General features: G+C 39.2%; 1 protein-coding gene across 22 annotated transcripts in view; it reads right to left on the reverse strand.

The window, feature by feature from the left end:
• Positions 1 to 14,825, reverse strand: part of DST (dystonin) — a 291,178-nt gene that overhangs the window by 60,451 nt on the left and 215,902 nt on the right. For all 22 annotated transcript variants that reach the window (XM_068183693.1, XM_068183704.1, XM_068183692.1 and 19 more), the window contains 4 exons: positions 5,234 to 5,395; positions 4,013 to 4,183; positions 2,592 to 2,758; positions 194 to 353 (listed from right to left, as the gene is read on the reverse strand). In XM_068183693.1, the coding sequence (XP_068039794.1) occupies positions 194 to 353; positions 2,592 to 2,758; positions 4,013 to 4,183; positions 5,234 to 5,395 (660 nt within the window). The remainder of the gene's footprint in view (positions 1 to 193; positions 354 to 2,591; positions 2,759 to 4,012; positions 4,184 to 5,233; positions 5,396 to 14,825) is intronic.

Below are 14,825 nucleotides of genomic sequence, written 5' to 3' on the forward strand. Positions count from 1 at the left end.
ACTCAATAAAACTTGAACAAAAAAGGACACAATGCCAACATAAATGTATAAAACTTAAATTACAAGGGTGAAAAAATGAAACAGTATAGTAAAATGGTAAAATGAGTACAGTGCAACAGCTTTGCCAGTTTTGTTGTGCTTTACAGAAGATCTAAAATGTATGACCAAAGCAAGTGAGTGGTTTGTATCTTACTTTATGCTGAGAAATCTGCTGCTGCAGTTTGGAGGCCTGTGTTCCAATGGGTTCTGCATTTGCAAGCCTCTTCTCTGTGGTTGTCAGCCACTCCACCAGTGGCTCCAGAGCTTCATGGAACTGCTGCGCTACCACCGAGATGCCTTCCAGCTGACGGTTCCTATCAATGCACCCAGGGAATGGTTATCTTTTGTGATGAAGTGAGCGTCAAACAGTTTTAATAAAGAAAAAAAATCCCTTGAATCCTTTGAAAAACACTCCAGAAGTAATTCAGTCTCATTGTAGGAACCAGTCACCAAATGAAACAGACATAGATCCGTGATACTTAATGAAAAGCAAGGTAAAGTAAAAATCAAATAAAATTAAAAACAAACACCTCCAAGGCATTTGGCTAATATACCAGTTTTGAAAACAAAAATAATATCGCTTTATTCATATACTTTTTGCTAAAAATAATATAGCACTCAATTCAGCAAAACATTGTTTTATACCTAGTTAAGATGGTTCTCAAGTTTCCAGCTGTCTTAAAGCATAAAGTTACATTCCCTTGACTACTATACATGTTTTAAATTTAGGCAAAGATTTTACATGAACCAGAACATACTGTCATGCTTCCTCAGTGTTGCAAAGTATCTTTAAACATTTTTTCAGTGATGACAACAGAATTATTTGGTTCTAAATTTGCCTTTCTTGTCCTGGATAAAAGCTCTCAATGAAGCTAGTGAGACAACATTAACAAAGCCCAGAGACTTGACCTCCAAAACAGAAAAGCAGTAACTAAAATATTTCTGGTTCAGATTATTACATGTCAGAGAAGACTCTTGATTACAGCAAAGTCTTCTCTACAAGCAGTGCTGAACAAATTTCATTCAAGCAGACTTTTAGGAGAGATTTGTTCTACATGAAAACATCACAGTAAAGTTTTTCAAATGAGGATCTTGTTCCAGATAAAAGCTATATTTATATGTATTTTCCAAGGCTTATAAACAAGGTAGACTTGACATACTTAGCCATGGACCACTCTGTGAGGTACTCTACATAGTTTTCAGACTGATCCTCAAATTCCTTCTTCATTTCTAGAGACCAGCCAAAGAACAATGGAGACAAGCTTGCAGCTAATAATGGCTTGGAAAAAAACTGCAATTTCATTTGTAATTAGATATCACTAGACTGGGAGGATATTATTAAATTAAACATGACATTAACATTTACCCCAGCTAATGAGTCAGATTCCTTCAATAAAAAAGAAGAAAAAAAAAATGGTCTATTAGTGGTTGACTAATTAAATAATCCTATTATTAGTATGAGGTAACAAAACAGGTTCAGCTAAAGAGAGGCTAGCAGAAGGAATAGAAGACAGCAGAAGTGAAGTGAGCTCAATGCTACTTTAGGTACCAACACAACCATTTGCTCTTCACTGTAAAGCTCCACTGTGCACTTTAAATTTTTCTTCAACTTCCCAAGTCCTCTCTTACTCTCAGTTATAGGCCTTTTTCCAAGCAGTCTCATGCAGTCTTCTCTCTACTCTGAAAAAGACTACCCTTCTCAAATCCTCACCCAGAAAACTTTTTCAGTAACTCTTTCAACACAGATTTCTTCAAAGACATTTTTACAGTTCATAACTTCACAGGTATTTTATACATTGACAACAACTCATAAACGTAAGTCTGTGTTTACACAGATACTGTGTGCATGGATTTTGTTTGATTTTTTTCAATTGGAACTTGAAGTGGACCTCAACACCTTTTGAGAGACAGGGTTTTCTGTGTTGCTAGAATATATATCTGTATCTATATGCTTTAAAAGTCCTTTTTTTTCATTACAGTATTACAGTGACCTCTGAGATGCAGAAACTAATTTTGTAGATGATATCCAAAAAAAAAAAAAAAGGAAGTAACTGAGTTTCCCTTTGTAGCAATTCAGAACTTTGAAGTTCCAACAGAATATCATTATTATTTGTTAGGTGAAAAATTTGCACTTGATTTTATTGAAAAATGGGTTCTTGCCTCAAAACACTTGCAATTCTAATTAATTAACAGAGATAAAATATTCAGAAGATACATATGTAGTTAATCCTAGCAGATTATCACATTAGACTAAACATTTTTTAAAGAGCTTTTGGTCTCTTCAGGTCACTTTTCTCCATTTTTCCCTCAGAGGACCCATTATATCAACATGAAGACACAAAGACATAATACAAGCAAAAGCCCTGGAATGCAGGTTCACTAGAATAATAATTCAAGGGCTAAATTCTCTACAGGCAAAAAAGGCCTCTTGCTCACTTACATTGAAAGTAAATGGAGTTTTACTTTACAATATGGAGTTACACATGCTGCTTCTAAACATCTATTACATGCTATATCTACATTTTTCAAATCCATGAAAGAATTTCAACTACCTTGTTTCAGCTTTACTGAGCAAGGCATCCCATCGACTGTCCAGGAAACTCAACTGTTTCAAGATTTTCGCTCTATCAGCAGGCTCCGCTGACTCTGCAATTTTCTCCCCTTCGCGCTTGATTGCCTCAACAGTCGGCTTGCGGTCATCCAGCAGCCTCTGCAGAAGCTGCAGAGAGAGCAATCAAGCACCAGGTTATTAAGAAATATTGCAATAATGCAAATGTAACAACAGTACACTTCTTGAAAAACTGTTAAAAAAAAAACAAAAACAAACCAAAAATAAAAAACTAAACCACAATGCCTACGTTGTGATAAAAATGTGAACAAAGCTAATCAAAGAGGCACGCGTAACATACACATCAACCCCTTCCCTGACCAACACAGGCTCATTTTAGTTTCTCAGTTGTTCTCCTAAGAACACTGGAGTTTCATGAAGCTCGAACAACAACTCTGGTTTCTCTGAGGTAAGGATGTGTGGCAGCCCAAAAAGTGAACACACAGAGGACAAAGTTCTACATAACACTCTTGAGGGAATCCAGCTACTTAGAATTAAGTTACATTTTATAGGAACATTTATGGGAAAACTGCATGCCCTGCCAGATTTGGCATCACAGGGGTAATACAGATACATAGAGAGATGGGAAAATGGATACTAAAACTATTGTATAATCAGCTTATCACTTATGTGAGATACAATTGAGTTCACCAATCTAGTGTAGTACATTAACTCCTCTATGAAGAATAAAATGCATTTCTGTCTGCAATCCTCCCTTCCTCCATTCCCTAGGTGCCTTTGGTAACATTAACATTTTGTCACCTGTACTGGCCATTACTTTATATTAAATCCTTGGGTGGCAGTGGGCCACACAGTCCAACTGCATGAATTGTATGTTTTATCAGCTACATTATCTTTTTTTTTCCTATAACCACTATTAAAATATGCCAAAGTTGATGACACTGATAGAGTTTCTACATTAGCACAGACCACTTCCCAATGGGATTCCAACTAATTACCAAAAATGATCACACGAAGATCAAGAGCCAAATTTTTAGGTCCATAATCTGCAATCTTATCTTGGTAGTACCAGAGTGAAAATTTGCTATGTTTTATCTCCTACCTTTCAAATGGCCAAATACTGGATTTTCTGCTTTCTATTTCCAATGGATCTTTAACATCCTTTCCAGATAATGCTAATAAATCAGAGCTCAGATTGCACAGTATCACTCTGTCTTATATCCAAGATGAGCACTTCTCCCAACCCTGGACATAGTCTTGAGTTTTGAACAGATGGCTCCTTTAAACACCTCAGCACACCCCAGTGTAATATAATACACCTGAACAGATATTATAATTTGCCAAAGACTGGGAATTTATTCTCATTGATCCAGTGGAAGGAGATTTTGAAACCATTTCACTTACCTTCTGTTCTTGTATTTGGGCTTTGACAACTTTGAATTCAGCAGATGGTGGTTTCTGATTAGCCACAAGATCTTCTGTATCAATGAGCCAGCTAAGCAGAGATTCAAGGGCATCCTGAAATCTCCCACAGTGGAGAAGAGCTTCCTGCAATTGTGCAGCACGCTGGGCAACCTGAAAAAACAATAGAGGATCTCACTTATTCATTTTATTTCTGTGAAATAATTAGTCAAAATCTGTAGCACATCTGTCAATATCACTAATAAAAACTCATTTTTGTAACTATTCATAACAGCACTATGTCACAATTCAGCATGAATCTGGATTCATTAATTGGGGCTGGAGACATCCAATGAAAAGAACAGACTGATTCCCAGTAAATCAGACTGCTCTAATAATTCTTTACAAGTTACTACTGCTTTATGTAGCCACAGTATTATGAAATATACTGATGGGATGTTTGCATTTCAAATAGTCTTTATTTTCCTTATAGAAAGAATGAGCCAGGATTTCAAAGTAGCAGCTGTTAATAAGGCCAAATAATGCCATCAGTGAGAAATAAAAATAGGAAAGGAGAAAGCAAATATGTGAACTGCAGGTGTATCTGGTTCTGCTGCATCACTCTTTCAGGAAGAAAGCAGAAGAAGATGAGCACCATTTTTACTCCCCACCCTTTCCATTCCCAACAGCAGCTACTGCTGAAGGAAGACTACTGCTGAAGGAAGACTACTGAAAAGTACAGAAAAACATCTACAGCCAGTTTTTCAAAGCAGTGCTACTTTCTGATGCCTCAAGCAATACAATCCTTAAAGTGCTTTAAAGTCACACAAAACTGGGCTGTATCATTGCTCTGTGCAGGTACAACAGTGTACATGAGCAAATACAATAAACTGAAAAAACACGCAAACAATGACTGAAAGTGGAACTGGATCTCCAGGGATCCCTTCCAACCCCAACCATTTCATGATTCTGTGAGTCTTTCCTGAATAAAAACCCAGAACAGACCTAGAAAAAGTTTGGCAAAACCTTATAAATGACAGCAATGCCTCTGGCTATTAGCAATATAAAATTTATCCTTAGAATTACAAACAAAGTGATTGTGTAAATCAAATACAATTCATATTCTTAGTGAATATTTAATTTCCTGTATTTTGAAAGACATCAGCGAGCAAATAACCAAAAGGCAGAACACAACAAAAGCAGGATAGTATACAAGATAATAACCTTCTTATTAAGAGTCTTCCATCGGGTGTTGACATCTTCAAGGTCACGTTCAAGGTTTTCTGTGTTGGTACTTTTAGCAGCACTCTGAATAAGGCCCTGACCCAACCAATTTACTTCCTGTTGTTTTACTTGTAAGGGTTCAATTTCTTCTTTCTGGAATACCTGTAGTTGAAACCCAAGACAAACATGAAACATGGTAACTTCTGTCATAAAATGCATATGGTGTTTACATGACAGTAAGCAACAAAAACATTGCTTAAAACTGGTGTCTAGAAGAAAGGAAGCCATTCCTTGTCAAGACCTTCCTAAAAAAGCATTAATAAATCTAAACAGCATAGGCTCAATCTAAACAGAGTAAATTCAATACATCATAGAAGGGGAAATGGCATACATTTCCATGAGTAGTTTTAGATAGGAAGGAAAGGGACAAAGAAAAAGAGAGGCGGTGAAAGTTTAGGGTGTTGAAAAAAGAAAACTTCTGATAGAGGAAAAAAATAAAGACTGGACAAACTCATCTGTTTCATTATCTACGTATAAAATCTAACAAAAAATGGCACAAACCAAGAGAGACAAGTGGGCATTTTTTCCAAATTAGGACTAAAGCCAAGATTTTAAGTCAAAGAAACAGTGAAAGAAGAGATATTTTAAGATCTGTTTAGGAGATTATAATGGTAACAAGTGAGGAGGCACTACAGATGCTGTTGAAACAGTATCCCGGCGGACACCCCGGAAAATGGGCTTTCATTCAAAGGATACTCTTGCTAATTGCCAAGGCTTTGACCATGCCCAACAGCAGTTCCAGCAATTTTGTGTTTGCTTTATTTTACTCCTGCAGGTATTTAGGCTTTTTCAGAGTCAGATTATTACCATTAGCAACAGCAATGTAAATCTCCATTTGTATTCAGCAGCATTAAGCTGCACTGACACAAGTGTCAATGAGATCAGAAAATGGCCTGAAGCCCCTGAATTCATTACACAGGCCAGTGAAAAATAACCAATGAATAAACAATGCTAAAGAATGCTCAACTTTTGACCCTAAATCCTTCAATTTCTGTAGCAGCATTCAGTAACAGTTTTGGTGTACACTTAGTGCATTCAAAGCAACCTTTCTCAGCATCCTGAAAAGCAGAGATCACTCTGAATGTACCAGCAACTCTCCTCTTTTGCACCAAACACACTGTGGCAAGTGATTGCTTTTAAAGCTGCAGACCTCAGGTGGCTGAGCACACTTCCACCAGTTTGACAAGTTAATCTGGCAGCTACTGCAAATACACTAAACATGAGGGGTAAAATAAATTAAGCATCCCTAAGAGATTTGTTCCTACAGACAAAAAAATCCCTAAAAACTCTTAAGTCTTAAGTGTTTACATGAAAACTGAGAGCATGCAATGAGCTGGCTGCTCCTAGAAGAAGGAAAATGCATGTGTTTTTCTTGACTGTAGGGTAAGGAGGAGGCAGAATAATATTTCAACACAGAATCAATAACAAATTCTTCTTTTATGTGCTATAAAAGTCTCATCGTTTGAGAACAACGTCCTACCACAGAGAGGACTGATCTACATAATCTGCCCTTTAAAAATGCACACATTCTTTGTGGAGGGAAGCTTAAAATAAATTACAATTATTGCTGAGGCTAAAGTTTACCAGAACAACTTAGCAACAAAGCTTGAAGTATCTCAGATTTCAACCAGAGTGGGATGAAAAAAATTACAGACCCGACAAACACCCTTTCCTTATTACAAAGCTTCCCTTACTCTCTTACCTCATCCACCACTCACAAAGCACTGCAAGGTCCTGTGCTTGTAAAATACTACCGTAAAGTCAGATCTGCTTTCTGGCACGCAAATGCAAAAGGCATCTTTCAGAAGAGGCGGTGAACCTTTAATCTGTCTGCTTTAGAAACCACAACCATCTGATACTGTTGCTTACACCTTGATGAGTAAGGCTGCTCATGAACACATGGCCGTAGCTGCCCTTGAATGGCATTGCCTGCGACCGCACTCAGCGCAGACACCGAGCACCAAGACACAGACCGAGGAAGCATCCCACGTCGGGAGCAACAGGCACCAGCTGGGCAACAACAACCCTGCTCAAAACAGCTGGGCAACAATCATCCCCTCGGACTTTGCCCCCACTTCATTTCCCATACTTACTATTTCACCCATTTTGGACACCCCATGTGTGCTATGCATCTGCCTAATTAATAATTTTGTAAAAGTTATGGTTTTGCAATGATGGCAAAACTTAAGTGTTTTAAACAAATATCTTTATGGTTACACTACAACTATTTCACAAATCTATGGATTTTTTTTTCTAGTTACCTTGTTGGACAAGAGGCCATTGCAGACTGTATCCAAGGTGTCTTGGATGCCAGCAGTCCAGATACTGCCTTTATTCCTCTCTGGGAAAACTTTTGGGCAGTTTACAGTACTATCTAATTCAAGCTGTTGAACAGAAAATGCCATTTCATTTGAGCCTGTACATGCTACACTGCATTCCTCCGTATCAGATAAAATTTCATATTTTGCAAAATCCAAGTCACTAGTATTTACAGCAGCATTAGTGTAATAAACATCTACATGAAGAGATACATCATCCACATAATCCTCCTCTACTGTTGTGACTTGTATTTTAGTTTTTTCATGAACTTCATATGCATTTTCCACTTCATTTTTGTCAGGGGTAAGACTTCTTTCATCACCTTGAAGAGGATCTTCGTGTGACAGAATTTTCTCTTTGAAATCTTGTAAGTGAGAGCATTTCCCCTCCATCCCTTCCTGATCACTCTCACATGTCTGGGCATTGTTTTGTTTTACTTTTCCAGAGGGTAAAATGTCATGCAAAGCCAGTCTGCAGTTTTCTTTGACAGGGACACTCATGCTTGCAAGCAGTGTGGTTTGCTGCTCTCTGCAAATTGCTGGGATATATGGTCTGAACTGACCTACTACACGGATATCTTCTGCAGAAGACAGACTTCGAATTTGAGTTTGCTCCCCTGCTAAAGGTGTATCTTGTTTATCTTCCCTTTCTGCTGGAGGGCTGCATAAACCAGAATCATCCTCTTCCGAGGTAAGAGAATTCGTACCCCATTTGCATTTGCCCAGTCTAGCTGCCTCTGACAGATCAGCGGTTTCATTAAAGGAGCTTTCACTCCTATTAGTGTAATCTGGAAAGCTGGGTGGAACAAGCATTCTCCACGACCGCCTATGCTCCTTCTTTTCGGTGTGAGACTTCGCCTTGGGTAACCCAGCTGTCCGAATTATATCGCTGTTCAGCTTAAGAGCATCGAAGATCATTTTTTCATCTAACTTGTTAGCTTCACGGCTTCGGAGCTCAAAAACACTGGAAGAAGTAAGGGCGCCATTGGAGCACAAAGTACTGATGTCCAGTGTTCTGTGACTGTAGGGTAAGGTCCGGTCTGTGAAATGCCTCGAAGAGAGGCTGCCCTTGGAGCCTGAATCGATCTGTTCATTCAGCCTCACAGTGTCATAGATAGACCTCTGGGGAACGTAGCAGTCTTCAATATTTAGATCTTCATCTTCTTCCCCTTTGCCAACACATGGAGGATTCTGACGTAGACAGTCTGGCCTGCTAAGTGGCTTCCCCATGTTGAAAGTATTCACACAAGTATACCTCCGTTTTCACAGATTCAGGGCAAACATTTAAAAAACACTAGCAATCTGAAGAAATAGTAAACTTGCCCTTAGCATAGGATGCATAGATACGAAAATATACATCGTAAGATATGAAGTGGCTGAGGTCATTCACAATCAGTGCATGTGTTTAAATTTGACTTTACCTGGATATGAGGTTTTCCACCCCCCAAAATATAAAGTGCTTCAGTAAGAAAGTAACAAAAATGTCCCAGTGTCACAGAAAAACAAAGTATAGCAGAAACCAGCAGTAGGCAAATATGTCAAATATTCAGTGGAAGGCTTCATTTACTCTTCCAGGTCAGAATCTGTATCTGAAATCTCCCAAACAAGCCTTCAAATGAACAAGTGTTACAGAAGGCAGTACATTACCTTCTGTGCATGACTGCTTAACTGTAATCCATTTAGCTGGCTTGCAGGGTCCCATCTCCTTTATAAATAAAACATGGTGTGGCAGCTTAAAAAGACAGAATCCACAGTGGCTTGTATGGTCCTGACCAAGGCACGAAGAAAATTCTGGGGGGTGGGGGGAAATAAGTTAAATCCAGAACAGTAAGAATAACAAAACAGCCCTTTACTTTTTTGGCAGTAGCTATATATAACCTTGATCTGAAAGGCAGCTTATCCTCCTCTTGTAACAGGCTTGTTCGCGGTGCCTCCACAAGTCCCACAGGAAAACATCCCTTTCTAGCAGCCAAGCCAATGGGTCCTTTGAGCAGAACGTCGGAAGACGAACGTTTCAGACCGATTCTCCCGATGCCATCCTGGAGAGCTCTTTAAGGCAGCTGCAGAGCCGAGCAAGCGTGGCGCGTTCCCCGAAGGCACGGCAGGTTTACATTCGGCAGGTCCCGACTACAAGCTGCAGCTAGCGGGCTGCCCTCGCCTCCTCCTCATTTCGGAGGCGCAGCTGCCGAGGAGCCGATGGAGGGAAACCCCCGCCGTGCAGCGCCGGCGCGTCCCGCCCGGCGCGGCCGCCCAGCGCCCGGCTCGCCGCGCTCCAGCCGCCAGGAACGCCCCGCTTCGCTCTTCAGCAAACATCTGCCACCGGCCCGCCCGCGCCCGGAGCGCCGCTCTGGGGGCTCCCCTCCCTCCGGCCCTCCCCGCCGCTTCCTTATCTCCTCAGCCGCCCGCGCCCTCGCTTCTCGCTCGGTGCCGTGCAGGGGGCTGGCGAGGGCAGGCGGCGGGGAGGCTCCGCCGCCCGCCCGGCGGTGACATCACTCCCGCCGCAGCCCGCTCCCAGCGCTGGGGGAGCGGCCGGCACCGCTGCGGCCGGCTGCCTTCCCGGGAGAAACTCTGCGAAGGGGAGGAAGCGGCGCTTTAACCGCGCCCGCACGCCATCGCCCCGTCTCGTGAAGCAGTCATTTCAATGGAGGCTGCCTTTCCAAAGTTACACCGAAACTTTACCTCTGTATTACTTAAAAAAAAAAAAAAATATCCCTCAAACTCTCCTAGTGTTTAGATTAGGTGTTGGAATAGTCACAGATTGCTCCACCTGACATGCAAATTTCAGTCCAGTTTTGACTATTTTCAGTCTGGTCACTGGCCCTGAGGCAAGAGCTTAGGGTGGTGTTGGCTGGCAAGGCAGCAGCTCCTGAAGAATCCAGCTCCTACTGAAAGAAACATCAAAATATTGGGAAAAAAAAAACCCTAACTGTATCTGAAAGACTTTTTTTTTTTCTTCCAGTAGGATTTATTGGAGCCTTAAACCAGCCTATCAGGACAAAGATTCTGGTTTTGGAAACTGACATCTTTTAAATACAGTTCAACAATTTGCACCTACACTTCTAGCTCATAATCACAGAGGGGAAGGGTTGGGAGACTCACAGGAAACTTGCCAACAGCACAGGAGGAGTTGCCATGACCAAGCAGCTCCACTCCAGTAGAAGCCAAACCCCTAATGACCTGAGCTGCTGATGTGACAGCAGCCATCGGTTTCAGGGACAATTCAGATCTCAGTTTAAGAACAGCATAAGGCACTTAGTGCTGAAACTTAACACAGTGCATTCACTACAATCAGCCTGAGCATTCTGCATTAAGCAACAAGCAGGATACCCTGTATGCAAGAAATACAAACATACCACACTTCATGTTTATTGATTTACTTAATAAACAGCCATATATCAAAACACTAAGGTCATGCAAAACAAATTCTCTCTTCCTCCTCTCTGGTGAGCAGCCATATAACATTTGGATTATCCCAAACAGATAATCACCTCTAGATTCTCTAGCAGAGAATATACTATAATAGTAAAGATGCAAAAAGAATTTTAAATACTTTTGATGAAAGTCCTATCATCCATAGTTATTTTCACCCAAAACAACCAAAACCAGATAGATCCCTGCTGAATTCAGAAAGTGCTGCATGATTTTATATGGGAAATGTATATCTGAAATTGGTCTGTATTTGTTCAACAGCAAAATTATTTTAACAGTTAAAAAATAGTTTACCATTTTTCACTGTTTCTGCTGAAGACTTCTGTATGACAGGTAAGTCACTTTCAAAACGCAACTCTTAAAAATGTTCATATTTGCTTATATTACCTTTGCTTTTCAATACAGACCTTAACTGTAGTAAATCCCATGGAAGATTTTAGTATCTCATTCTAGGGTTTGTAAACAGCACATGGGATATGCAACACTTAGCTCAAAGAGGAACTTAAAGAGAAACTTCTGATTATGCCTTCAACATTATTTGCCTTCAAAGCAAAAATCAGAGGACTGACACCCTCTACATAACTAACAAGACATGTAGATGTGGCATTTAGGGACACAGTTAACAGTGGACTTGGCAGTGCTGAGTTAACATTGAACTCAATGGTCGTAAAGGTCTTTTCCAACCTAAACAATTCTGTGGTTCTATAACATAAGCCAATTAAAATCTTAGTTCAAGATTACTGGCAGGAATACTCAGGCTACCTAAAAATTCCCATAAAGTCCAATTAGAAGGCAACCTCTAATGACTATATCTACTTTAAATCCAAAAATAAAAGCAAAGATCAAATGAACCACATACTCATGAAAGCTGTAACAGTGACATGTTGGTTTTACTAAGAAGAATGACATAAAATAATTCAACTTTGGGTTCTTTCTCTATTTCAGAGAGAAACTAGCTGCAAATGCTTCTCCAACTGCAAACATTCTAGCATTGTGCAGTTACTCAAACCCAGAGTGTTTCGTCTGTCCATTTGCACAATTCTTTTTTGTTTTGCTTTTTAATAATGGTGGCAGACTCAGTGTACCTTAACAAACCTAATTTACTGAGATTTCCTTTCAGGACTAATGTACACATTGCATACAAACTTTGGGGTAAAAAGTGTCTTACAAAGCCAAGTCAATTAGTACTTTTTTGTGTGTGTTTTATATTAATTGAGATAAATTCATTTGATTATACTCTTCCTGAAGTGAAGTAAGAGTCATGGTTCTACTTTGAAATGAACTGCTCTAAAAATTTTCATTTACAGAAAGTAAATTTTATAACTGCACTGTAAATAAATATAGTTTAACACTAATGGCAACTACTTACAATTTAACACTGACAGCAACTACTTTCAATTTAGCACTCTATACTGACTGGAATAAGTACATTACAAAGAAGAAATATAAATAAAACAAGTACATATATGCATTATATATATATATATATATAAATACAACTCAAAGCCAGTTTATTTTTTAAAAAACATTATGTGTTTTAATGTCATGCCAAGAAGATGCACGCAGCTCTAACTCTTTGTACATAAAAATTGGTTAAACCACAAAAACCACCTCTGGCCCATTACACAAGATCCTTCCCTGAAGAGAGTGAAGATTTCATTAATAGATCTATACCAAAGAACAACTCTTTTGCTTTACTCTTGAGGAATTGAAGTTGACTGTAGCTGACCACAGAAGCTAAAGACATAAGGAGCCAGACAGTGGTTTTGTGGCCACAGCCACATTTTCAGGTTTCCTGTGTTTGCGTACGTGCACAAACGTGTGAGCAAACACAAACACACCACGAGTGGAGCAGGATCTGTGGGATCCAGTCTCCCCTACAGTTTGGTGCCTCAGGTAGAACTGTTCTCTGGAAGGGCAAAGAGTATAAACAGACAGATTACTTACTGCCATTTTGATATGCCCCAGTAGCACTGACACCAAGCATTAGGAGAGTTGATTCCTATCCTCCTGCTATCAGTATCTCTTCACTAACTACACTCTCACTCAGTAAAATTTCCCATTCTGGTCTCCCTATTTCCTTTCTTCAAAGGCTTCTCACTCTGCATTTGCTTTTCACTTATTTAAACAACGCCTTCACTTTTTCATCATTCTTCACCTCCTGTTTAATGGCATTGTGTTTTTAATCATAAGCAAAAGCATGGCCTAAAATAGTTGCTTCAAGCAAAACACATTTCTAAGCTTATAAATATCTCATATAAATACAATCCCAGAGTAGACTTCTGGATATAAACATGCTGCTATCACTGTTCTCCTTTATGTCTCTCCAGGTTTTTTTTTTGTTTTTTTTTTTGTCTTCTTACCACATAAGCTCTTGTATTACCAGGGATGCTGTCACCCCACTGGTCTGCACAGGTCTCTCACTCCCAAACTGCTCAATTGCTGTGTTGTGTCCAATGCCCTGATGAACTCTAACACTGGCACAACACATAGGGAATTGGATTTTCCTACTTTCCACTCATTAAGTTGCAACACTCCAGAAACATTTTTCGTTATAATAAAATACATATTTGTACATATACAATTCATTGTATAAAATACCTATTAACAAAGACCTGAAGCTATACCTAATGTTTGAAAATGTGAGAAATGTCGTGAAATCAGAGATCCTAAACTGGCTACAACTGAAGTCCTGTAAAGCCAATGAAAGAAAGAGCATTCACAGCAGAAGCTGTTGCTATTTTCAAATATCCAAAGTGTTTTACTAACCATATACAAAGAAAAGCCATTTGTTTCTCTTTTAAATTGAGACAGACTTGTTAGGATAGACTGGCATACAATTTTAATCCTCCCAGTCTGATGGAATCTCCTCATAATGTAACTATTTGTCCAAGATTTTTTCTCTATTTATGCATTCTCAAAGTTCACCAAAACTCACAGTAACTTCCATTTGAAATTCCCAGATGAAAGTTTTCTAGTTTAATTTTCCTTTCCAATATGGCTTAAACAAGCAAAATGCACCCTCTGTTGGCCAGCCATGTAATGACTCTTTTCCAAGGTCATCGAATTTTTAACAGCATGGCTTATCAAATCTTGCAATGAAGGTTTGGCTTTATCATCAAGTGTCAACTAATGTACAAGTCATACAAACATTTGAATCAATATTATATTGGAATGAAACCAAAGCTGTGTAGAATATTCAGTGCTACTATATAGTTACTAGGAGATTTATGATCTTTTTCAAACACTGCTTATATCCATAAATCATTCTGGTGAGCACTGGAAATTCATTTCTTGTAACCTAACCCAAGCAAATATCTGTAGTTATTTCAGCAGCAAAGCTCAATTAACACTCTCACTGTCACTGCAATGCATTTTTTTGAGCTTGACATGGATTGCTAGCAGGCATATTAAAAAGGCTACACACAGAAGCTCTGGAGTGCATTTTGGATTAGGATGCTACAGAAAAATCCCAGTATCATACAGGGATTATTTTTCCTGTTTTCTTTTTATTAGGATGTTTCTAGGTAAGGGTGGAATTCAGTGAGGTAAAACTGGCCAGTGTATCAGAACAGAAAATGCAAAAGGTAACATCTTAAACCTAAATATGCTAAAATCTATACCCAGGTAAAAAAAACTAAACTACTCAGATGAGCAAAGTGAATGTGGGCTGGTATGTGAACACTGGAGTCTAAAATTCGCACGACTGTGAAGATGAAAGTTGTGTAATACATGGACATCAAATAGAGACAATATGCAGTTTCTCAAAAACAGAAAGGCAGATG

Source organism: Anomalospiza imberbis, chromosome 3 (genome assembly GCF_031753505.1).
Source record: "Anomalospiza imberbis isolate Cuckoo-Finch-1a 21T00152 chromosome 3, ASM3175350v1, whole genome shotgun sequence".
Classification (NCBI taxonomy): domain Eukaryota; kingdom Metazoa; phylum Chordata; class Aves; order Passeriformes; family Viduidae; genus Anomalospiza; species Anomalospiza imberbis.